The sequence below is a fragment of the Macaca thibetana genome, chromosome X, assembly GCF_024542745.1.
Source record: "Macaca thibetana thibetana isolate TM-01 chromosome X, ASM2454274v1, whole genome shotgun sequence".
Classification (NCBI taxonomy): domain Eukaryota; kingdom Metazoa; phylum Chordata; class Mammalia; order Primates; family Cercopithecidae; genus Macaca; species Macaca thibetana.
The window spans coordinates 101,619,340-101,646,559 of record NC_065598.1 but is presented as its reverse complement, the minus strand read 5'-3'; the positions used below and the strand labels follow the sequence as shown (position 1 = coordinate 101,646,559).

Genomic DNA, 27,220 nt, shown 5'->3' with positions numbered 1-27,220 from the left:
GGACATGCTATAAAAATGGAAAGATGTTGCTTTCTGAGAGATGCAGGTGAATTCTTGGGCATTTGCTGTAAGTACTTTTTTTTCTCTTTGGGAACTTTGAACATCTCTATCAGCAAGTCAGAGTCCCAAATAACCAAGTTGACAAGTCAGAGTCCCAAACCAAATTCCTGGCTCTAGGGGCGAAGGTCTAAGTGTGGTCATCTAATACTTGACTTTCTACCAGCCTCAGTGACTTTTAAAGAAAGAGGACTCTGATGACAATATGGAGATTGGATAGAGTGGTGAACAATGGGGGGTTGGTATGGAGGATACAGGAGATGGTGTGACCTGTTAGGAGCCAATACAGTAGCTCAGGCCATGAACTGAGAGGCAGAGGCAGCAGGAATGAAGAGAAGGGATAAGTTTTGAGAGTTATTTAAGAGTTAGTATTCATAAGACATCATGCTTCATTAGATGTGGGGAATGAGAATAAAAGGAGACTCTAAGATTATTCCCAGGTATCTGGCTTAGGTGTCTCTATAGACAGTGACGTGATAGACTGAGATGTGGAATGAAGATGAGGGAGCAAGCTTAAGGGGTAGGGAGATGATATGTTTACATATGGCAACTTTGAGATTTTCTTATTGAGACTGGGGTCTGTGTGGACCATCCTGGTGGATATATCCAAAAGACAGCTGGATAAATGGCTAGGAGTTCAGGAGAGCAATCTGACTGAGAGAGATACAGTTTCTAGCAACTGAGTGCCGAGGGTAAGATCACTCAGGAAGAAGATGGAGGGCGGAGGAAGGATCGTTTTTCTGAGTTCATAGATCTCTTCCTTCTAAGTACACATGTCCACTTTCATGGGATTTCCACACCTGACTCCTTTACTCCACTTCTTTGCACTCTTCCAGGATCAGAGAACCTTACACCATATCTTTGTGGCTTTCTTTATAATAATTAAAAGTAACATGCATAGGTGTAAGAATAATAGTGTTAAGATGTCTTACAACTTAGAAATGACTGCTTAGATGTTACTAAGATGAATGGTGAAAGAAATCTAAAATGTAGAAAGTTATTCTTTCATTTTCCAGTTGTTTGAAAATACCTCTGTGGCTTCCATGCATTGCAAAATGCATGAATTTCAGCTCATGACTTGTACATGGCTCCATAAACCACCACCGGTCCATTCCAACTAATTATATATTGTACAAATTACTTTCATTTTGTCTTTTAGACAAAGAAGTTGCAAGTGTTCTCTCATCTCGTAGATTTTATTTTAAGAAAATGCCAAATGAAAAAAAAATCTAAAATTCTGATTGACAATGAATAATGTATGAAGAGGGAGTACTAGTTTAACCTAAGAATACCCCCTCTCTCTCCAAAAGGCTGCCTCTAGTTCAAATAAAAAGTGATTCAATTTCCATGAATTTAATTTACTCACAGCATTTTCATAATGTTGCTATAACACCTGAATGATAGTCCATGGCATTATTTCTGTGGTCCCAGCAAGCCACTTCTTCTACTCCCTGTCCATATTAGATGCATCTCCAATTTTTCAGGGGAGAGAAACCCCTGCTCAGCCCCTGATGAGCACATCATCAAATATTTACTATTGTTTTATTAATCAATGTGGGCGATTATTATGTGTCTCTGGCTCAGGGAGTATTTCATCCAACTAAGCTCCCTCAATGGTTCTCTCACTTCATCTCTTATAGATTAACTTCCTTCCAAAATGTCACCATTCCTCTATCTGGGTCTCTTGGTACTTGGGCTTCATTCTACAATCCGTTGTGCATCACCTGAAGGCAAAGTAATAGCCTGCCATTCACCCCAACAAAATGCCACTCTCTATAAGATGTCATCCATCAATGCTGATTTTGCATTCAACCTGTACCGAAGGTTCACTGTGGAGACCCCAGATAAGAACATCTTCTTTTCCCCTGTGAGCATTTCTGCAGCTTTGGTTATGCTTTCTTTTGGGGCCTGCTTCAGCACCCAAACTGAGATTGTGGAGACCTTGGGGTTCAACCTCACAGACACTCCCATGGTAGATATCCAGCATGGCTTCCAGCATCTGATCTGTTCACTGAATTTTCCAAAGAAGGAACTGGAATTGCAGATAGGAAATGCCCTCTTCATTGGCAAGCATCTGAAACCACTGGCAAAGTTCTTGGATGATGTCAAGACTCTCTATGAGACTGAAGTCTTTTCTACTGACTTCTCCAACATTTCTGCAGCCAAGCAAGAGATTAACAGTCATGTGAAGATGCAAACCAAAGGGAAAGTTGTAGGTCTAATTCAAGACCTCAAACCAAACACCATCATGGTCTTAGTGAACTATATTCACTTTAAAGGTAAGACTTTCAGATGTCAATTTTCAGTCTAGGGCTCAGATACTTGGGTGGAGTGCTGAGGGGAGCTCATGGTCTCTTATTACTGGCATCAGTAGGTGTCCCTCATACCACAGTGATCTGCTCCACTGAACATAGCTGTGAATAGTATTGGATCTTCCAAGATGGACACACAGCTCTGTGAATGAGTCCAGGAAATTTCTAGGGAGAGCGCCCTTTCAGAGAGGTGGGTGACAATGGTATGAACATCTTGCTCATAATTGGCTAAAGATTCATGGTTTCCAAAAGATTTGGTGAGGTGGGACAAGCTTGCACTTGTCAAGTAGACATATTTGTATGTAAAGCCTACTGTGATTCTCACTTGCTGTACATACTTAGGCATGTTACATACATGATTTTACCATGTATTATACACTCACTGTGTACTAAACACCATCCTACATGTGTGGTATACACACACTGTCTCATCCAATCCTCATAAGTGCCCAAGTTTACACAGTTAATAAGTTTTAGAACTGATATTCCCAGCAAGGTCGTGTGAGTCTAAAGCTGGTGCTTGTAGAAACAAGAATCATGTGACTATTTTCTAAAGGTAGTGTGCTCAAATGATTTCTCCTGGTTCTATAGTATATGTCAGTCACATTTCTTGGAGGAGTAATCAATTGTCAGCCACAAACCACACGTATATAGATTGGCTAAAATGGCAGAACAGATCTATTGTCTCATTTTGCCCTAGTGTGTTTGATGTCCGTGTACCTTTTTATGGAAGAGGAAACTATGGCTCTGATGGGCTTAGTGTGGTATAGTAGTTTTGAGCACAAATCATGGAGCCCAACAGTCCTGGACTGTACGTACCTAACTCTGTGGTGGTCTTAATTTCTAAATGAAATGACTAATGGAAAAGGTCTTGTTGGTACTGATACCGGTTTAAAATAAACACCTCTCTTTTCTTTGTATTTTAAGCCCAGTGGGCAAATCCTTTTGATCCATCCAAGACAGAAGACAGTTCCAGCTTCTTAATAGACAAGACCACCACTGTGCAAGTGCCCATGATGCACCAGATGGAACAATACTATCACCTAGTGGACATGGAATTGAACTGCACAGTTCTGCAAATGGACTACAGCGAGAATGCTCTGGCACTCTTTGTTCTTCCCAAGGAGGGACAGATGGAGTCAATGGAAGCGGCCATGTCATCTAAAACACTGAAGAAGTGGAACCGCTTACTGCAGAAGGGGTAAATACTTTAGAGGATGTGTGGGTGGAAGGTGGTCATAACAGTGCAGGTGAGACTGAGTTCAGCAGAAACCCGGAGGCAGAAGAATCACCCTAAACTACCCAACGGCTATGTATGATCACTAGAATATGCCAAGAAAATACTGTCTACCAGGCCCTCGGCTGGGCATTCTACATACTTCATATCATCCAAGCACATCAACAAACCTACAAAGGAGGCAGTATAATTGGCATTTTTCAAATTAGGAAGTCTGGTCTTTAAAGATAAGATGAGCTCCCCAAAGTCAGCCTACTAGTAAATTGATGCCTTCCTGTAGACCAACTAGAGCTCAAGGAACAGGTTGGATTTTGATGTTGAAAGGTGATTGGGCAGCCACTTTGGACTGGAAGTGCAAGGCAGAAAACTGTGAAGCTCCTGGGTGCTACCCATTAACCTTCATGCCACTGGCTCCCTGACCTTGGTCATCACCCCAGAGATGTTTTCTCTTGATTATAAAGGAGTTATATCTCCCTACTCCCAGTGTTTCAGCCCAACATTGACTGTACCTGAGTGCATTCCTTTCAGAATAACTTCTGTGAGTTTGGTGCCATGTATTGACTTACATAGTAATGGTTGTCAATACTCAGGGAAGAAGCAGAGTTCAATATAATACCATCATGAGAGAGAGAAGGAGACTCATAAGCTTGATATGGTGATTACCATGTGTTCCCTTCCTCTTTCCCCACAGATGGGTTGACTTGTTTGTTCCAAAGGTTTCCATTTCTGCCACATATGACCTTGGAGCCACACTTTTGAAGATGGGCATTCAGCGTGCCTATGCTGAAAATGCTGATTTTTCTGGACTCACAGAGGACAATGGTCTGAAACTTTCCAATGTAAGTTGATAAACTAGAGTTATTAAATGTATGAACTGGAAAGGAAATTAGGAGTCAATTAATTCAACTTTCTTATTTTACCAATTAGCAATCTGATGCCTAGAGAGGCAGTGCGACTCCTCCTAACCTAGAATCACTCCAGAGTCATTCCCATTACTCCAAATAAGTAATTGTATCAGCTTCTTCCATCCTTGACCTTTATGTCCTAAAATTACTCTGATAGAACAGCTTAATGATCAGAAGTGACTCTGGTGAGATGCAGTTCTGGAGGAGGTGTGAGGAGGGAATGCTTAAGATGTGACTCCTGGAGGCAGCAGGCCATAGTGTTTCCCAACAGCTAGCCGTAGAATCACCAGAGAATGATTGACTACATTTAGCGGAGGAAGCTACATATTCTAGCACCATAAACAAAGCATAGCAAAGGGGCGGCCCCACCTTTCCTTTCACTTTCTTACTTCTAGACCTTCCCAAAGACTGTTCCTGTTTCTTCAGAGACCAGCAGGATTTCCTCTCCCCACACAGGCTGCCCATAAGGCTGTGCTGCATATTGGTGAAAAGGGAACTGAAGCTGCAGCTGTCCCTGAAGTTGAACTTTCGGATCAGCCTGAAAACACTTTCCTACACCCTATTATCCAATTTAATAGATCTTTCATGTTGTTGATTTTGGAGAGAAGCACAAGGAGTATTCTCTTTCTAGGGAAAGTTGTGAACCCAATGGAAGTGTAGTTGGGGAAAAGGCCATTGGCTAATTGCACGTGTGTATTGCAATGGGAAATAAATAAATAATATAGCCTGGTGTGATTGATGTGAGCTTGGACTTGCATTCCCTTATGATGGGATGAAGATTGAACCCTGGCTGAACTTCGTTGGCTGTGGAAGAGGCCAATCCTATGGCAGAACATTCAGAATGTCAATGAGTAATTCATTATTATCCAAAGCATAGGAAGGCTCTATGTTTGTATATTTCTCTTTGTCAGAATACCCCTCAATTCATTTGCTCTAATAAATTTGACTGGGTTGAAAAATTTTCCCTTTTCTGTCTTCTGGGGAATAGCTAAAAAGCAGGTCAGGTCTTCATATCTCAGTATTCCAATAAGATCAATGGACATAGAACAATGCAGATGCATTGTCTTATATGTGAACTTCTCAACCCCCTTCCCTCTGTCCCATTAGTAGGATTCTCTGTGTTCTTGCCAGATCTGATTGGTAGGTTGAATAAAGGAACTCCCACTATGGGAATGAGTTACAGACTTGAGAGGGATGTAGCTTTTGTTACTGAACAAGCATGGGACAATACAGCAAGAGAGAGAGAAACTCCCCTGTCCAACCCCACCCTCCCCCCCAAAAAAAGAAAAACACACTTCCACTTTGCCAATGTATAAGCTGAGAGTGGAGAAAGAAATTCATTCATGTCATATCTCATAGCTCCTCTTTTTCTGTATCCTAATCAGACTCCTTTCCATATATAGCACCCCTGTCCCACTTGTTTAAGTAGGAATCACCTTTTGGGCTCTAATTTTACAGAATTTTGGTACTTTTGTATCCCCAGATCCTTCAACAACCTTCCCTATGCCTGTACATGCCAACTCATTCCCACCTACCAAACTAGATTTTATCTCAGACAATATGTATTTAAAGTTTGAGTATAAATGGCATAGTGAGTGGTAGTGATGTAGTATCTGAAATTCTAGCCCTGAGGTAAAACAATTCAGTGACAGGAAAATAGTAAAAAAAAAAAAAAAAAAAAAAAAAAAAAAAAAAGGAAAAGTACTGTTGTAGATGTTGTACTTCCATGTTTAAATAAATATTTGTTTAGAAAAGCATGTGTATTACAAACATTCTAATTTTTGCTTATTAGATCCATTTGCATGGAAGTTTGCTTATTCCTGGTATAGTTCACACTTTGCTTTGTGTAAGAAATTTTTGAAGCCCAGAGCAGAATCTCTGGTACAAAAAAATCATTGTTAATATGGAGTTCTGTTTCACTGAAGTTACATTACAATCCTGGCCCTGCTACTTAGTGTTTGGTGATCTCGGACAAGGCACTTAAACCCTATACCTTATTTTCTTCATTTGTAAAATGTAAACAATAAGAATATCCATGTCATTGGGATTTTGTGAACCTTCAATGTTGCAAAGCATGTAGCATGTAATATGCTCATCACAGAGCCTGAGACCTGATAAAAAGCCCTGTAGATATCATGTTGGTCAACATCAGACAGTGGGCTGGTATCAGAACCAAGATTGTAATGTGAGTCTCTTGATTTGCAGGTTTCTGTTCTCTAGCTCAGGCTCTACCTCCAGAGGCCAGAGTAAATGTAATATCAACTGCTTCCTACCCCCTACCCTCCAAATGAGTTCTATCAGAGCTTGTTCTGGAAGGAATATCAGTATCTTCAGAGGGAAGTCAGATTAAAAGACATTATCCTTCAAGTAATTCATGTGTCTCCTTAGAGACTAAACCTCATTCAGTCATTCTTTCCTGTGGTCAGATCATGAAGGGCTATCACTGTTTGTCCTGTGACAAACTAAGAATAGCAAACTAAGAACAGAATCTTAACCTCGTGAAGTTTACCCATAAAATAGCTAGAACATGTATCTCACTTAATAGAGAAAATTTGTAGCAGAAGTTTTACTAAATTGGGAATAAGACAAGGATCCTCTATATTATTGCTTTTATTTAAAATGGTATTGGAGATGTTAGTGCAGTAAAACAAGAAAAATAAATAAACATTAAAAGAATAGAGTGGAAAGGAAGAAAAATCTGTCTGCACAGAAAAACCAGGAAAATATATTAACAAATTCTTAGAAAAAAGACAGAAAACTTATTTGGAAACCAGCCACAAGAAAGTAGTGGTATGGATTGCATGGAATTTACCAATTCTGCTTTCCTTTCTACATTGTGATAGAATTATAGACACATGGCTTCCCTGATAAACTACATGTTCTAGCCTCCCTAGCAGTTAGGTGTGGCCATGTAAGTAAATTCTCAACAATGAAATATGAATGTAGGTGATATATAACATCTATCAACTAGGGCATTACAATAGTTGGGTACTTCCTCCACTCTTTTTCTGCCTTCGTTAAGCTAGATTGTGGACTTACTTATGATCAAGTTTGGCCACAAGCAGGTAAAGAGCTCTTTGGCAGTCTGGTGAAATCTACGTACATCTTTTCAGAATAATTCTTTAAACGCTAAGAAAAAGTAGGACTACAATACCACTAATAATGTAGAAATATAATTATTAAAATAATATTGAAATTACATCAGCAAGATGGCAGAATAGGAAGCCCTGGATCCTCCTCCCCTACCTCCTTGACAAACACCAATTCAACAACAATACACAGACAAATTCCCTTTGTAAGTATACCCATTATGGAAAACTGTACGGAGGTTCCACAAAATGTTAAAAACAGAACTACCATATTATATAGCAATCCCACGTCTGGATATTTACAAAAAATAATTGAAATCAGGATCTCAAATAGACATTTGCATACCAATGTCCACTGCAGCATTATTCACAGTAGGTGAGATATGGAAACAACCTGAATGTCCATCAGTAGATGAATGGATAAATGTTTCTACATACAACGGACTATTATTCAGCTTTAAAGTAAAAGGAAATCCTGCCATTTGCAACATGGATGAACCTGGAGGACATTAAGCTAAATAAAATAAGCCAGTCAAAGAAGTAGAAACACTGTATTATTCCACTTACATAAAGTATCAAAATTAGTAAAACTCATAAAAACAAAGGATAGAACGGTGATTGCTAGAGATTGCAGGAAGGGGGAAATGGAGAGTTGTTATGAAATGTGTATCAAGGTGCTGACAAATTCTGTTTTTAGTCAGGGCTCTTTTCCTGGCTTGTAGATGGCCACCTTCTCATTATGTTCTCATATAGTCTTTCCCTGGTGCATACAGGGAAAGAGAGAGAGAGAGAGAGAGAGAGAGAGAGAGAGAGAGAGAGAGAGAACTCTCCTGTGTCTCTTCTTATAAGGACACTAATCTTATCATATTAGAGCTCCATCCTTATGACCTCACTTAATATTAATTACTACCTCACTCCAAATACAGCCACTCTGGGGATTAGGGCTTCAAAATATGAATATTGGGGGTACACATACATTAAGCACATAACACTAGCCTTACTCCAAGTAATACAGAAGTTGGTAGTAGTAGTAGTGGGGATGTTGCAGGTTTGATTATCCAGGAAGCAGACCCTGAAGCAGAGTTTATAGTACAGAACATTTATGAGGGAGAGCCCTGGGGATTGATGCCTATAGAATGGAAGGGAAGGAAGCAAAATTAGGCAGACGCTGAAGTCAAGCCAGAATGCAGGTTCAAATAGCAACAACCTTGGTTGACTGCACAAGGAAATCTGGAGTTAAAATGGCCAGTTAGAGTTGCTCTGTTTTAGGTCAAAATAGCTGGACCCTCACACATCTACTTTGGTCAGTCATTGAATATGAGCTGACCAGAAAAGGTAATGATTGAGGGCAAGACATCTCTGCAACTGAGGCAGCCCTTGAAGGGACTGAAAGCTGAAGCCTGTCTGCTGACAGGACTCCTAAGCATCTAGAATAACAAGTCCTTTCTTGAAGAGAAATCTGTATGGCACATCTCCATGTCCAACACAGTCAATTTCTTGTCTGCTGAAATCTACTTCTTCCTATAAGTTTTGGAAGCATTTACTCGAGGATTCTGGTCAATCTTTCTTCCTGGAGGAAGCTTAGAAGGAAACATTTGGTAGAAAGAACTATAGCTTCTGCTGCTGCAGCTGATCTCAGTGTCACAACTGATAATGTTTCATTCCCCTCCACTATCCATTCTAGATTCTCCTTCCGTTTACCTGATCTCCATAGCTCACCTGATGACGTTACTAAAAACCACATCCATGACAAGTATTGAGCCACCAGTTACCATAGCATTCTCTGACCAAGATCACTTCATATGTCCACTTTCCATCAAAATTGGGCAAGGAATTATAAAGAGGCACACATGTGGATGACTTGAATGTCAAACATATTCTACTTGTCCCATTATGTAACAACAACTCTTCTTCATTCTAATGATTGGGATCAATTACCCTTGACTAAATGGTGTAATAAAGAGCCTAACTCCATTTTCTTAATATTTGACATCTTTTAAGTCTTATGTCTACTTCTTTCCTTTATGCCCTACATCTGGGTATGCTGATAAGTAAGTCAGTTTGCTCCTTTCTTTGGTGCTAGTGAGAATTTCCAGCCAAACAAGCTGCTGCCTATACAAAGAAACCCTCACAGTGGCCTCAACTCCTAACAATCATAAAAGCCCAAGGCTGTTTCCTTTCCCTCCTCTCTCAAACCATTTTTTGACCAGCTTTGGAGGCCTGTCCTGCTGTCCTGGTGTATGTGTGTGTGTGATGTAATCAGTCTTGACACCTGACACACATTTTGGGTGAAAAACCACCCTGTGTCTGTAGGATGGCCACAGCAAATGATGTGATTCCTTTTCTTGCCTGCTATTACCTGAACATAAAGATCCTGAAGTGTTCAGGCAGCATCCATAGCTTACAGTTCAATGGGACACTTGCTGAATTTCATGGCAGAAGTGTTTTTCCTTTGGTGATCATGACTTGCAACCCTACAAATCCTAGAATTGTAGGGACAGGTTGCAAATTTCCCCAGTGGGTCATTGAGAGTAATGCGAGTGTGGTCACTCCATTTTCCATCAGTTGCTTCCTGACTCATGAATTCTTCCTATTGGAAGCACACCATCATATAGTGAGCTCTGATTTAAGTTAGTATACTGTGCTGTGGAAGAAGGAATCCAGTGTTTTAAAGTATCACCTCTGAGCTGGTGCTTTATGTAAGCCTTCATCATGCCTTTCTGATGCTCTTTTATGACAGCAACTTCCAAGTGCTACTATGGATGGTCCCTGACTTATGATGGTCTGATTTACAATTTTTTAATGGTGTGATGGTGTGAAACAATTCTGTTTTTCACTTTCAGTACAGTATTTAATAAATTACATGAGATATCCAACACTTTATTATAAAATAGGCTTGTGTTACATGACTTTGCCCAACTGTAAACCAATTTGATATATGATGGAATTGGAGTAACAAATCTTTGGGGAAGTGATGATTACATCTATACTGGCAGTGTAGAAAAAATTATGAGAACCCTACATTTTGCCACATACTGGAATAAATTCACGATGGATTTGAGATTTAAATATAAAAAGTAAACTTTAAAAGTATTAATAGCATATCTTGTAAAATAATAAATGGGGAAGGATTTTTGAAATAATAACAAAAGTAAAACACATACAGAAGAATACTGGAAAATTTAACCTCAATAATTGACAAAATACATCTTAAAAACAAAGTGAAAATATAATTATAGACAAGAATAAGATATTTGCAATAAGTATACCCGTTACATGATTAGTGATATAATAAATGCCAACAAAAGCAATAAGAAAATGGCATATAATCTAAGAGAAAAAATGGGCAAAAATTAGAGAAACCAGTGCTGATGGAAAAAATAATATTGCCCAATAAACCTATGGGAAGTGCTGGTAACTGGACCTCCCAAAGACTAATTGAAAACATATCCCTGGATGTGGGGCCTGTGCATATGTGTTTATTAGTTGGTTGGTTGTTCTGTTTATCTTAATTTTTATCTTTCTATTGTAGTATACTATGCATACAAAATGTACACAAGTCATAAGTATTTAGCTCAATAAATTTTAACTAAGAGAACATATCCATGCAATCAGCACCCAGATCAAGAAAGAGAACATTATCTATGACCCAGAAGCCCCTTTCATGCCACCTTATGCTTAGCAACCTCCCAAGTGTAATTATCCTGATTCCTAACATCACAAATTACTTTGCCTGTTTTTAAATCTTTATGTAAATTAAATAGGCCGAGCGCGGTGGCTCACGTCTGTAATCCCAGCACTTTGAGAGGCCGAGATGGGCAGGTCATGAGGTCAGGAGATAGAGACCATCCTGGCTAACACGGTGAAACCCCATCTCTACTAAAAAATACAAAAAAATTAGCCGGGTGTGGTGGCGGGTGCCTGTAGTCCCAGTTACTAGGGAGGCTGAGGCAGGAGAATGGTGTGAACCCGGGAGGCAGAACTTGCAGTGTGTGGAGATTGCGCTACTGCACTCCAGCCTGGGCAACAAAGAGAGACTCTGTCTCAAAAATAAATAAATAAATAAATAAATAAATAAATAAATAAATAAAAATTAAATCATATAATTTATACTCTTTCTGTGTTTTTCTGCTTTCCACTTAACACTGGATGATTGCTTATAGTTACAGAGTTTTCAGTCTCATTGTTATATGGTATTTTGTTTTATGAAAACACATTTTGTCTGTCCCTTCTAATGTTGATGGATACTTAAGCAATCTCTAGTTTATGGACTTTTGTAAATAATATCTCTCTAAGCGTTCTTAAGTAGGTCTCCTAGTGAATAAATGTATGTTTCCTTTATGGGTATAAACCACGGGATGGAATTGCTGAGTGATAGGGTGTGCATATAATCAACTTCCATATACAGCCCTCTATCTTTGCCTGAATCTGGATTGTCAGCATCTAAATGCATTCTGCTTGACTGGCAATTTTCCACTGGCCAAGCTGTTGAAAATTCAGCACTCCCTTTAAGATTTCCAAATCTTTCCATTTGGGTTCCTAGCCACTTCCCCTGAAGTGTCTTTGTCTCCTAACATGGGAAGTCTGTGTCTCCTAAGACTCTCCCTGGGGAAGTCTTTGTCTCTACAGAGTCGTAAGAGACAAAGACTTCGGAGTAGCCTTGAGAGAGTATATTGGAATTCCGTTCAGCTTTTCAGAGGACATCTCTACTTATATTTAGCCTCCAGTCCTGTACAGCTTTGGAAATCAGCAAATGCCTTGAGCAAGGTTCTGGTTGTGTGTTTGAGTCCCCCCGTGTCTTCGAATTTGTCACTCATTTTCCTGTGAACACCAAAAGCTCACATGGATTATTGATTCCCCAGGTGCTGCCCTCAGCTGGAACTGGCAAAATCTTCCTGGGGTGCTGGTGGTTGGGGGGTGGGGACAATAAATTACAGATTCTCAATACAGCTTGGAAAGATTTTTTCTCTGGAATCTTTTTCCCTTTTATACTAATTGCTTCTGCAGTTTTCAGATATGTTTAAAACTAGATTTTAGTAATCTATCTGACTTTTCTAGGTGTTCTTTATAGGAGCATTGACCTACCACGAACTACTCCATCTACATGAAATGAGAAATATTTATGCATTCTTTACAATTTTTCGATGTCATTCGAATATGTAGAACCCGTTGAGAACTACGGTCTTAGAAAACACTTGCAAGTGTATACTTAGAGACATGTGCCAGGAAGTTCATGGCAACAATGCTGTAAGGGAAAGCTGCAAAAACTGAAATATCCACCAATAAAGGAATGGATGACTAAATTGTATAATAGCAATGTTCATATGATGGAATAGTGTTTGAGCACCCAAATTGCTAAATTAGAACTACATGTCTAAATATGAATATATCTCAAAAACTCAGAAAATAATGTTACTTTGTTACTGGAAAAGGGCCCTGATCTAAATCTCAAGAAGGTGTTCTTGGACCTCTCTCAAGAAAGAATTTGGGGCGAGTTCACAATGCAAAGCAAAAGCAAGTTTATTAAGAAAGTAAAGTAACAAATAATGGCTACCCCATAGGCAGAGCAGCAGCCTGGCCGCTCAGCTGCTTATAGTTATTGTTATTTCTTGATTATATGCTAAACAAGCTGTGGATTATTCATGAGTTTTCTGGGAAAGGGATGGTGAATTCCCTTGAAGCTGAGCGTTCCTCCCCTTTTTAGAGCATATACGGTAACTTCCAGATGTTGCCATGGAATCTGTAAACTGTCATGACCTGGTGAGAGTGTCCTTTCGCATGTTAATGCATTATAATTAGCGTATAATGAGCAGTGAGGAAGACCAGAGGTCACTTTTGTCGCCATCTTGGTTTTGGCGGGTTTTGGCCAGCTTCTTTACTGCGTGCTGTTCTTTTTTTTTTTTTTTTTTAATTATACTTTAAGTTCTAGGGTACATGTGCACAACGTGCAGGTTTGTTACATATGTATACTTGTGCCATGTTGGCGTGCTGCACCCATCAACTCGTCAGCACCCATCAACTCGTCATTTACATCAGGTATAACTCCCAATGCAATCTCTCCCCCCTCCCCCCTCCCCATGATAGGCCCCAGTGTGTGATGTTCCCCTTCCCGAGTCCAAGTGATCTCATTGTTCAGTTCCCACCTATGAGTGAGAATATGCGGTGTTTGGTTTTCTGCAGCTGGAAACCATCATTCTCAGCAAACTATCGCAAGAACAGAATACTGCATGCTGTTCTATCAGCAAGGTCTTTGTGACCTGTATCTTGTGCCTACTTCCTGTCTCATCCTGTGACTGAGAATGCCTAACTTCCTGGAATGCAGCCCAATAGGTCTCAGCCTCATTTTACTCAGCCCCCTATTCAAGATGGAGATGCTCTGATTCAAGTGCCTCTGACAACCTTGTAAGAATAAAGTTGAAGAACAAAACAAAGTATGACACTATTTACGTCACTTAAAAAGCCATACAAAAGAATACTTAAGTAGTTCTGGAGAGCTCTTGTACAGTATGGTGACTATAGTTAAGAATAATGAATTGTATACTGGAACATTGCTAAAAGAGTAAATTTTAAATGTTCTTGCCACAAAAAAATGATAGCTGTGAAATGATGAATATATTAATTAGTTTGGTTGTACTCATTTCACAATGCATATGTATGTCAGAACATTGCATTATATACTATGAATCTATATTTATTTGCCAATTTTAATTCAAAAATATTTTTAAAAACAATACCTAAACAATTCATGAATACACATATATGAAGTAAAAGTATAAAGATGTGAACTGGAAATACATGCATTAGATTTATGTTAATGCTTCTAGAGGAAGGCAGGTGATGATGAGATTGAGTAAAGGAATAAAGAGGAAGTCAACTACGTCTATAATTGTTTGTTTCATTTTTATTTATTTCTTAAGGAGGAAAATAAAATATAAACTTTTTTTAGCACTGTGTGACTGGCATCTGGGTGTGGTTATATTATTCTTAGTACGTCTCTGCAGGCTTGAAATTTTTAAGCCTTAAGAAAGAAAACTCAGTTTAAATATAACCTTTCCCGTGAATGAGTCCCTCAAGAAAACTCAATAACTTGCGTCAAAAAAAAAAAAAAAAAAAAAAAAGTCTCGTCTAGCTATGTCCACAGGTTTTTCTCCCTGACATTTATTTTTATAGCACTAATCACAACCTATTTTAATAACCTATTTGCTCACATGTTGCTACTTCTATATTAAAAATTGTATGAGGAACTATCTCACAATAAGGTGAGTAATTTAGGCCGGATGCAGTGGCTCATGCCTGTAATCCTAGCACTTTGGGAGGCCAAGGCGAGTGGATCACCTGAGGTCAGGAGTTTGAGACCAACCTGGCCAACATGGCAAAAGCCAGTCTCTACTAAAAATATACAAATTAGCTGGGGATGGTGTCACACGCCTGTACTCCCAGCTACTTGGGAGGCTGAGGCAGGAGAATCACTTTTACCCAGGAAGCGGAGGTTGCAGTGAGCTGAGATCGTGCCACTGCATTCCAGCCTGGGCGACAGAGTGAGATTCTGTCAAAAAAAAAAAAAAAAAAAAAAAAAAAAAAAGAAAGAAAAAGTGAGTAATTTAAGAGAATTAAATCAGAATAACAAGAGGTAGGGTCCAGACATGAATATTTTTTAAGCCTCCTAGGTGATTCTAAGGTGCAGCCAAGGCTCCCAGGTAGTCCTGAAGAGAAAAAATTAGGTTGCCCTTGTTACCTTTTGTGTCTAATACATATTACAAGGAATGGCATAAAGCTAGTTGTTTGTCCTCTGTCATCTTGGAATAGCACCTGTGGTACTCCTGTTACTATTAACTTGCATTCATCCATTTCATAAGACAATTAAGGAACAAAAATAAGTCCCTAGCTGCTACAGACTTGGTGAAGGCAGCATGCTCCTCTGGAAGGTCATGTAAGTCACGGCTTCTCTCCTTGTTCCAGGGAGTTACATCCTTGAAAGATCTGTCCTGGTTCTGATCAGAGGTCAGCAGATCATTGCCTGCTTTGCATATAGCTTCTGCCTTGGAAAAGGTGATGGATTATAGCATACAAAACAAATGTGACTGTATTTTCTGAGGCCAAATAACTTTCACATGTAGTTCTCTGAAATTCTTCTCTCTTATAGTGAGTATATTGGCTAATTTTTTGTCAACTTGACTATGATACTGTTTTTTTGTTGTTGTTGTTGTTAAATACCAGTGTAGATGTTGCTGTGAAGTTATTATTTACATGTGATTAACACTTAAATCAGTAGAATTTGAGTACAGCATATTATCCCTCATAATGTGAGTGGCCCTTATCTAATCAGTTGAAGGCCTTAAGAGAAAAGATTGAGGAACTCTTTCCTGGGTCTCCACCTTGCCAGCCCTGCTGATTTCAGATTTGCGTACCACACAATTGCATAAGGCAGTTCTTTAAAATAAATCTCTCTCTCTCTCTCTCTCTCTCTCTCTCACTCTCTCTCTCTTTCTCCACATATGTTTGTCTCGAGCAACCTTAGTTTGGGGACATCTCCCTGAAGTAGCTTATGGAAGTTTAAAAAAATATTACTTTATTTTCCTATAACTGCACTGTACTTCGCTCTTGACCACACAACCCTTTTAATAGCATATCAGTGTATCTAGTGACTTCAAGGCAAAGTTAGTCGTTTATGAACTCTTCCTCTCTCTTTTGGATGATACATTGCCACATTCAAGGATTTCTCCCACCTTTTTCCTACTTCCCAACCCTCATAATGATTTAAGTAACATAGAAGGAGGGAACTTGTTCACGTATTGCCTTCATGTCAGGGGAGACACTTTTTGTCCAAAGTGGGTAGCCCCTGTCCACATTGACTTCTGCTGCTATTTCCTTTCTGTGCTGGCTGCTACCCATTTCTGCTGGCATTGGCTCAGTTGGTTCCTGTCCTGCCATGATCTTTAATTCATAGAGGCCCCCTTATGGCATTGTCCTGATGCCAATATCAAGTTTTCTTTCAATACTCTGGCTCTCCTTCAACCTTTGAGGAATCCCCTCCCCTAGAGACATGAAGACCATACCACATAGGGATGCCAGCATTTTTATGAGGTTGTTCTAATGTACATGCACCTCAATACTTCCCTCAGCCATTGCTACTCTTCTGAAACACTGTATTGGATGTGTGGCTTATCCACACAGGTTTTAGATTTCCAGGATGACATTCTGGAATTAAAGCAAAGTCTCTAGACTTATCTGGAGTCTCTTTTGTCCTCTCCACCTGGAACTCAGCCAAGGCAGGTAAAGGAAGCAGGGTAGGAATAAGTTATAGGTTTCTTCCTCAAAGAGTGGTGTATCTGCTAACCTCTGCTGCCCACAGTGGGTATTACACAAAAGCAATTTATGCATACAGTCTGATGCTTCCTGGAATGTGGGAACATATGCTATCCTCAAGAACTGAGATTAAGGAAATACTTCAGTAGACACCATGCCTGAGACTCATAACCAAAAGGAGAGGGTCCTTAGATAAAAACAAAGGCTTTTCAAAGATAATAGACCTGTCCTGATAAAAGATGCATTATAGATCATAGTCAACACTGTTGTGTACATGTGCCTTAGACACTGAGCTATCAGAGAAGCTACCAGGAGGGTATTTGGGTGAAAAACTCAAGGTCTCCTAGGACATCAGGGTAAAGGTGACTTTGGAACTAATAATCAGATCTTGGGTAATTAGGACTAAGGTTCTACAAGAAGGACACAAAGGCTTTACTGGCCACTGGTGGAAGGTCTCTTGGTGTATAGAGAACTCAACCTAAGTTAATGAATAAGGTAAATTATATCCTTTCTGAGGAATCACCTTGACTTGACTTTGTGTGATTCCTTCACAGTGCTTTTGAATCTGGTTCTTAGAAAATGTTTCCAAATTCCTTGACAGACTGGGTTAATTAAGCAGTCTGAGAAAGTGATATACCACGCTGAGGCAAGATCACCCAATGTGGGCAACAAGAGTGTGTTTTGAAAAGTATTTCCCGGCCGGGCGCGGTGGCTCAAGCCTGTAATCCCAGCACTTTGGGAGGCCGAGACGGGCGGATCACAAGGTCAGGAGATCGAGACCATCCTGGCTAACACGCCGAAACCCCGTCTCTACTAAAAACACAAAAAATTAGCCGGGCGAGGTGGCGGCGCCTGTGGTCCCAGCTACTCGGGAGGCTGAGGCAGGAGAATGGCGGGAACCCGGGAGGCGGAGCTTGCAGTGAGCTGAGATCTGGCCACTGCACTCCAGCCTGGGCGACAGAGCGAGACTCCGTCTCAAAAAAAAAAAAAAAAAAAAAAAAAAAAGAAAAGTATTTCCTAATATTAACCCTTGCCCCCAAGAGTCAAGAACAAAGCATTACAGGAAAAAGTGGATAAGTGGTAGTGGGAGAGAAATAGTACAAATGAACAGTAGGAGTGACCAGAATAATAGATGATATGCTATATCAAGTTTTAACTATGTGCCACGCACTATGCTAAGCATTTTAAAAGTATTATCACAATTAATTTTATGAAAACCCTATGGAGGAGTGTGGCAGAGTCAGCTAGCTGTCCTGCTTCTACCTCCATAGTGAAGGATTGTCTCTGGGAAGTGGCAGTCCAAGGAGGGGCTACATTTTCCATCCACATCCATGCAGTTAAATGGAGCAATGTGATTGTTTCTTGTGATAGACTGAATAATGGTCCTCATAATTACTTCCTAATCTACAGAACTTGGGAATTTTAATTTACATGCAAAAAGGACCTTGCAGATAAAGAAAGTTAAGTCTCTTTAGATGAGGACATTATCCTGGATTATCCAAGTGGGTCCTAAATGCAATTACAAGTGTTCCTTTAACAGGAAACAGAGAGATTGGAAGATGCTATCTTGCTGGCTTTGAAGATGGAGAAAGAGGCTCAAAGCCAAATAATGCAGAGGATGCAGTACTAGAAGTTGGAAAAGGCAAGGAAATAAATTCTTTCCATAGCCTCCAGAGAGAGCACAGCCCTGCTGACATCTTGGTTTCAGTCCAATAAATCTCCTTTGTATTTCTGGCCTTCAGAATTGTAACAAAAAATACATTTCAGTTGTTGTAAGCCAATAAGTTTGTGGTAATTTGTCACAGCAGCCATCAGAAACAGACACAGTACCCACCCAAAAACTATGAGCCAAAATATCACAAAGCCCACATAGTGATTTGCAAAGACCCTAGGTATTCTGACTTCATGACCATTTTCCTCCATAAAGAAAAAAAATATATATATTTTTTTGAGAGGGAGTTTTGCTCTGTCACCCAGGTTGGAGTGCAGTGGTGCAATCTTGGCTCACTGCAACCTCCATCTCCTGGGTTCAAGCCATTCTCCTGCCTCAGCCTCCTGAGTAGCTGGGACTACAGGCATGCACCACCATACCTGGCTAATTTTTGTATTTTTGGTAGAGACGGGGTTTCACCATGTTGGTGAGGCTGGTCTCAAAGTCCTGACCTCAGGTGATCCACACACCTCGGCCTCCAAAAGTGCTGGGATTACAGGCATGAGCCACTGCGCCCGGCCCATAAAAATATATTTAATGACTACATTGATATACAGATGCATATAATCCTGGCTTAATCCACAATTATATGTTTGTTATTATTATGTTCATATTTTTCTTCTGTTTTTAACAGAAATTAAAATTAAAACCTTTTTTTATGGGCCGTTAAGACTCTCATGAGTTCTAGGTCTTATGAACACTGTACCTAATAAGGTAAGTCAGTACTGCATGTCACTTCTGGACCATGGATTTTATGAAGCTAGTATGCCATCTCCAGTTTCTCTTTCTTGGAAGAGGTCTCTCCTAAGAAAGTCCAACAATGGAGTCCAGCAATTGGTGGCTGTCTTAGTCTGCTCAGGATGCCAGCATCATGCACAAGATTTTGTTTTCTCTGAATCGTCAGGTGGAAGAAATTACCTTCTGTCTCGGAATATCTACATTATACTGTTACATAAGTGAAAAATTAACTTTTGTTGCTCTAAGTCACAGAAATATTGTGGTGTATTTTAAACAACAGCTGACACTATGCTAAGGAATATAGAAATTTGGTGTTTTGAAGTGGAATTCACCCATAATTTAAAAACTACATTGTATGGCTTTCCCTTAGTAGTCAATTTGTATGAAGTAAGGAAGCTGACATTGGAAACTGGAGATATGGATACCCAAGTTGTACAGTGACAAATGCTGGATGAATTTATTATCCATGATAATTTGGAAGTCAGACAAAAGACCTACTAAGCCTGAACCTCTAGGAAGAGAGATTGAATAACAGAATGTCAGTAGTGTGTTTTGGTTGTTACTTGCTGCATTTAGCAAGGTGTGTCAAAAAAGGGATGCACACAAGCAAGAATTACCTAGTTTGAGATTTAAAATAGAAAGCAATACAGACCAGCAATTGGTGGTTGTCTTAGTCTGCTCAGGATGCCATAATAAAATATTACAGACTGAGTGGCTTAAACCACCCAAATGTATTTTCTCACAGTTCTGGAGGACTGAAGTCCCAGATCAAGGTCTGACAGGGTTGATCTTTGGTGAGGACCCCTTTCCTGGCTCGCAGACAGCTGCCTTCTCACTGAGTCCCTACATGGCCTTTTCTCTGTGCGTGTGCATGGAGAGACATAAAAACTTCTTTATTCCTCTTTTCATAAGGCCACCAATCCTATTAGATTAGGATCCCATCATTATGACCTCCTTTAATCTTAATTACGTCCTAAAATCCCTGTCTCCAAATACAGTCACTTTGGGGCTTAGCATTTCAACATATACATTTTGTGTGGACACAGTTTCGTCCATAGTAGTGTCCTTGCATGATTTAAAATACCAACTATTGCTGTACTCAAAATAGAAAAACTCAGGCTGAAAGGTTATTTAAGCAAAAAGGCTCAGTAAAGCTCATCACTTAGAGTGAAAATGGCAGAATATATAACCCCAAAGCTGCATGTCTCCACAAAGGCAACTAATAAACCGGCAAAACCTGTCACAATCAATTTTTTCTGAACTCTGAAAACTAACCAAAAACTTGTAGCAACTAGGGGAATGCTTAATCAGGAAAAAATCAGTTGAATATGAATGGAAAGAGAGAAGTTTTTAGAATTTAAAGTTACCTTGATGCCATATCCCATTGCTTAGCTAGATGGTGACCTCAAAGACAACAGCCTACCTTCTAAGTAGAGACACTGGTGGTACCAAAGAGAGCAGAACAGACCTTTTTCTCAAAAGATTGTGGTTGTTTGCTTTGACATGTTTGGTGGCTGCCCAGAAGATAGGCTAAAAGGCTTTCCTAACTCTCCCACTGCTGAGGTGATTACTCAAGGAACACTCGTTGAAAACATTTAAAGGCAAACACTTTGCCATTGTTGCCTGAGAAAATAGGTAACAGCTGGAGCAAACAATAACCAAAAAGCTTGGGAAGAGTCTGGGGAATTACATGCTTTGGGAATAAGGACTTTCAAAACTCTGTTATATTCCTAGGAATACATAAGTCCACACACATGCCCAGGTTGGTTACATTCTCATGAAATTCCTGAGGACCTAAAAATCAGCTCTAGCTGACCATCCAGCTTTGTGTAAGCAGGAAGTGAAAGCTAAAGCAGAGTCGTGAATGGCCAGGCTGGGTATTGAAGACAGGCACCAATATATATGGTGAGCTCATTTGCAAACACTTTTTTGTTTTGGTTGCAGGCATATAAAGAAATCTGTGTCCATTTACTTGCTGACTACTAAGCTAACAGAGCAAAGATTTTATTGGTACATGAAAAAAACACAGACTTCACAAAATTAGTTCAGAAAAAGTCATTAAACAAACAATAACAACTACAACAAGCAGCATCTACAAATCCTGGAAATTGGAGAATATATGATTTCTAAAATTGCCACATTATGATAATTCTCAGGTTTTAACTATATATATATGTATACATTTATACACACACATATATACACACATATATATGGTAATGAACTAAGAAAATGTAGCCAATATGTTATAGACAAGAAAGAATTAATAGAAACTGTAATGTGGAACCCAGGCATTATAATTACTACACAAAGACTTTGAAGTAACTGTTTTAAATATACTCAAAGAGCTAAAGGAAACCACATAATAATAATGAAAGAAAACCAAATGATGTCTCATCGATTAGAGAATATCAATAAAGATATAGAAATTATAAACGGGAAACCAATTAACATTTTGGAGTCAATAAGTACGGTAACTTAAGTGAAATTTACTAGCAGATTTGAGCTGGCAGAAAAAAATGGCAAACTTAAATAAAGGTCAGTCAACAATCAGAAAGTAAATGCATTGGGAGTTATACCTGATGTAAACGACGAGTTGATGGGTGCAGCACAGCAACATGGCACAAGTATACATATGTAACAAAACTGCACGTTATGCACATGTACCCTACAACTTAAAGTATAATAATAATAAATAAATTTAAAAAAAAAAAAAAAAAAAGAATGAAGAACGAAGAAAGCCTGAGTCTTTTAGTACATGATCAAGTATACCAAAATATGTATAATGGGAGTCCTAAAAGAGAGGAGGGAGTAAAAGGGACAGAAAGGATATTTGAAGATATAATAACTGAAAATTCTTCAATATGATGAAAGATATGACCACACATCTGAAAAGATTAATGAATTCCAAATAGGATAAACTGAAAGAGATCAACAGTGAAATATATTATGGTCAAATTATCAGAAAACAATAACAAAGAGAATCCTGAGAGCAGCAACGGAAAAGCAACTCATCAATTCTAAGGGATCTTTAATAAGAGTAAGAACAGATTTTTTATCAAAAAACATGGAGGTCAGGAGGCAATGTGATGACAATTTCAAAATACCAAAAGACAAAAAATTGTTGACAAATAATCTTATATTCAACAAACTATCCTTCAAAGTGAAGTAAAAATTAAGATAGTAGCAGAGTAAAAAAAAACAAAAACCTGAGGGAGTTTTTTATTAGTCCACCTGCCATACAAAAAATGCTAAACAGTTCAGGTTGAATTAAAAAAAAAAATCAGGTGGTAACCATGAAGAAATTAAGAATCATTAAAGATAACCACAAAGGAAAATTAAAAATTCAGTATTAATGTAATGTTTGGTTTGTAACTCTTCTGTTTTCCTATATTATTTAAAAGACAACTACATAAAACAACACTTATAAATCTATGGTGATGGACACACAATGTATAAAATAAAGATGCAAGATGTGGCAATAGCCTTATAAAATAGGAGACACAGCTATATAGAATTTTTTTGAAATTGTAAATATGTTGATATTAATCCAAACTAGATAGTTATAAATTAAGGTGTTAATTGTAATCCCAGAAACCACTAAGAAAACAAATAAAATATATAAAGTAATATAAATTACCAGAGAATTAAAATTATACACTAGAATATATCTGTTTAGCACAAAATAAGGCTATATCTGAGCAATTATGGAGCTAAAAAGCTGTAAGACACATAAAAAACAAAAACCATAATGGCAGATTTAAGTTATTTCTTATTAGTTATTACATTATATAAATGGATTAAAATCTACAATTAAAAACTAGAGGTGGACAGAATGGGTAAAAAATCACAAGCAAACCTTATGATGTCTACAAGAGACTCACCTTTGATTCAAATACACACATAGTTTGAAAGTAAAAGGGTGGAAAAACTCTTCATGTGAATAGTAACCTGAAGAGAGTGGGTATGACTATATTATTATCAGATGAGTTAAGACATTAAAACAAAAGTTGTTACAAGAGAAAAGGGACATTATATAATAATAAAATGTCAATTCATCAAGAAAGTATATAAATTATAACCATATATATACACTTAACAAAAGAACTCAAAATATATGTGGCAAAAATAGAATTGAAGGAAGAAATAAACAGTTCAACAACAATATTGGAAAGTTTGATACTCCACCTTTAATTCTGAATGAAAGAGCTAGACAAAAGATCAGCAAGGAAATAGAAGATTTTAATAACACTGTAAAGCAGCTAGAACTAACAGACATGTACAGAACACACCATACAAAAACAGCAGAATACACATTCTTCTCAGGCCCTCATACAATATATTCTAGAATAGGTCATGTGTTAAATGACAAAGCAAGTCTCGATAAACTTTAAAAGATTGAAATCATACAAAGTATCTCCTCTGGCACAATGGAATAAAATTAGGAATCAATAATAAAGGGAAATGTGAAAATTAAACGTCACACTACTTTTTAAATTTTCATCAACAAAAATACTTATTACAAGATAATTGAGGGAGCTTTTCTATATCATGAGATTAAAATGATGTTGAGCCAAGAGCACTATCACCAGCCAAATCATTAAGCAATCATTAAATCAAAGACATTTTTAGTTTGCCCAGACAGAACCTTTATTTTCCCAGAATATTTCTGAAAACATTGCTTAAGGAATACATAAGCAAGCATAGCTTGAAAATCAAGAATGACATAGGCATGAAGTGATTACTCAATTAGAACGTCCATATCATCTGAAATTCCCTTTGCTACATGAAATAGGTTGTGAACTAATAATCTTTTGATGAAAATATGTTTTTCCACAGAATTTGCTTTCAGTGAAGTAGAAGACATTTTTGAATTCTTATGATTATAGCAGCACAAAACTAGTATGTACATTAGTATTGGGGCATTAGAATTTGGTCTCACATCAATTTGGATCTGATCAAGGAAGTGGAGCCACTATAAATGATATGGAATAAGGTATTTATTAGAGGATGTAAAATTTTGAAGTTGATTTAAACAAAAAGATTCTCTGGAACCCTATTACTTTTGTATTTGCAGGAGGGCCTAAAGTTGCTGTAGAACAGTGGGCTGGTATCAAGAGAAAAGCCCCAAGTGAAGCAGAGGAGAGTGCAGACAAAATGGAATACAAGAAGATAAAATAAAAGCTATATCCTTTGGTAACTCTCTCCAACATCAACAGTGAAGGGTGGACTGTAGTAGCAGGCATTCTTTGCTATGGTGCTACAAAACATCACAGTATTAAACAACCAACGAGTCAAAGCAGAAATCTCAAGAGAAATTAAAAAATATTTTGAGATGGGTGAAAATAAAAAGCACAACATATTAAAATTTATAGGAGGTGGCAAAAGCAGTGTTCAGAGTGAAATTTATCACTGTAAACACCATATTGACAGAATGAGAAATAAAAGCACATTATCATTTCAATGGGTGAAGATAAAGCATTTGACAAAATCCAACACTCTGTCACATTAAAAACCAGCTAGGAATGAAATGGAATGTTCTCAACCTGGTAAGAGGCATTTATTGAAAACCCAAATCTAACACTATGACTAATGATAAAAAATGACAGGATTCCCCATAAGACCTAGACAAGGATGCCCATTCTCACCACTTCTTTTCAACATTTTACTAAAAGTTCTTGCTAAAACAATTAGGCAAGAAAAAAAGAAATAAATGGTGTACAGGCTAGAAAGCAAGAAGTAAACTCTCTCTTTTCTTAGATGCCATCATCTTATGCTGAAAAATAGCTAGGGATACACACACACACACACACACACACACACACACAACCCTAGCAGACACCAGAAAGGCTTCAAGATGACTTACTAGTAGTATCTCGTACTGGGTTCCTGCACTAAGAAAAATCAAAATAGTAAATCGAAAATATTCCTTTGAATAGATATACAGGAGAGAATACTAGTGTTCAATAGAAAAGTGACAGGAAATGCCTAAAGCAAAGAAGAGGGAAGTGAGGTAGCCTGCTTCACCAAGATTGGCTCGAGCCTGGGATAGACTCCTTAGTGCAGAAAAACGGTGAGAGACCCCAGTGGACCACATTCCCACAGTGGAGTTGTGCAGTTCTAGCCACAGAAGAGTCCCTTGACCCTTACAGGCCCCGAAACTAACATAAGGAGTTTCCTAAAGATGGTGAAGTGGCACTGCTACAGAAAGGGACCTTGCACTGGATCCCACACACTCTCCAAGTCCTAAACAGCCACAGCAAGGGGCCATTTTGAAAGCCTACCCCACAACAGACTGCACATTGTCCTGGGGCCCAGCAGTGCTGGGGCTGAGGCATGAGTGAGGTGCAGGCTGCCGTTGCTGGGGCTGAGGCATGAACAGAGTCCACATTCCTTACCTGCTGGCCTAGGCTGCCACCACTAAAGAGTTCCTTGCCTCCCCAGTAGCAGGAATACAGCATAGCCACTGCTGTTCCCAACCTGAGAATTCCACTTGGGGCCTCAGGATAGCCCCACTCCTGCACCTGCACACAACATTGAAGGGCCTGAGGATAAGTCTGCCTGGTCTGGCTCCCCACACCCTCAAAGCCAGAGCATGCAGTCTGGGGTCCTAGGAGCTGCCCACCCAGTCCACCAATACTGGCACCAGAGCAATCCTCCTGGAGGCCTGAGGTTGGGCTTACCCACCTGGCCATTATCACCTCAGGTGCACCTGCCTGCAGGTGCCACATGTGGGTCTGGAGACTGGCCTGCCTAGCACATCACAGTCACTGCCAACACCACCACATACTACTCAGGACCTAGATAATTATCCTGCCACTGCTACTGTCATTGCCCATACCATACCAGCTTCTCAAGGGCCCAAGAACCCACCCATCCACCCAGGCCACCACTGCCACTATCAGCATCCAAGAAGTTACAAGTATCATCCCATCTACACTTGGTGATACTGGTGCCAGTATATGCTGCCCTGGGGCCCAACGACAGGCATGGTCAGTGCACTGTAGCTACCACTGTGGCCTGAAGACTGGCTATATTAGTTTGTTTTCACACTGCTAATAAAGACATACCTGAAACTGGGTAATTTATAAAGGAAAGAGGTTTAATTGACTAAGTTTAGCATGGCTGGGGAGGCCTCAGGAAACTTACAATCATGGTGGAAGGGGAAGCAAACATGTCATTCTTCACATGGTGGAAGCAAGGAGAAGTGCCAAGTAAAAGAGGGAAAATCTACTTATAAAACCATCAGATCTTGTGAGAACTCACTGACTATCATGAGAAGAGCAGCATGGGGGTAACCTCCCCCATGATTCAATTACCTCTCACTGGGTCCCTACCACAACAGGTGGGGATTATGGGAACTACAATTCAAGATAGATTTGGGTTGGGACACAGCCAAACCATATTATTCTGTCCCTGGTTCCTCCCAAATCTCATGTTCTCACATTTCAACACACAATTATGCCCTCCCAAGAATCCCCCAAAGTTTTAATTCATTCCAGCATTAATCCAAAAGTCAAGTCCAAAGTCTCATCTGAAACAAGGCGAGTCCCTTTTGCCTATAAGCCTGTAAAATCAAAAGCATGTTAGTTACCTCCTACATATAATGGAGGTACAGACATTTGGTAAATATGCTCATTCCAAACGGGAGAAATTGGCCAAAACAAAGGGGCTATAGGCCTCATGCAAGTTCAAAATCCAATAGGGCAGTCATTAAACCTTAAAGTTCCAAAATGTTCTCTTTTGACTCCATGTCTCACATCCAGGTCATGCTGATACAAGAACTGGGTTCTGATGGTCTTGGACAGCTCCACCCCTGTGGCTTTGCAGGCTACAGCCCTCTCCAGGTTGCTTTCATGGGCTGG

The 27,220-nt window shown here is 39.1% G+C and overlaps 1 protein-coding gene across 3 annotated transcripts; it reads left to right on the top strand.

The window, feature by feature from the left end:
* On the top strand, positions 1–24,645 carry SERPINA7 (serpin family A member 7). Of its 3 annotated transcripts, none has more exons than XM_050775977.1 (5): positions 1–67; positions 1,698–2,336; positions 3,297–3,570; positions 4,298–4,445; positions 24,433–24,645. In XM_050775977.1, the coding sequence occupies exons 2-5, from the start codon at positions 1,715–1,717 to the stop codon at positions 24,451–24,453; spliced, it is 1,065 nt and encodes a 354-aa protein (XP_050631934.1). In that variant the 5' UTR covers positions 1–67; positions 1,698–1,714; the 3' UTR covers positions 24,454–24,645. The 3 variants fall into 3 exon arrangements, with proteins under 3 accessions (XP_050631934.1, XP_050631932.1, XP_050631933.1); XM_050775975.1 differs by lacking the exon at positions 24,433–24,645 and adding an exon at positions 4,968–5,242; XM_050775976.1 differs by lacking the exon at positions 24,433–24,645 and adding an exon at positions 4,907–5,002.
* Positions 24,646–27,220: the final 2,575 nt, after the last annotated feature.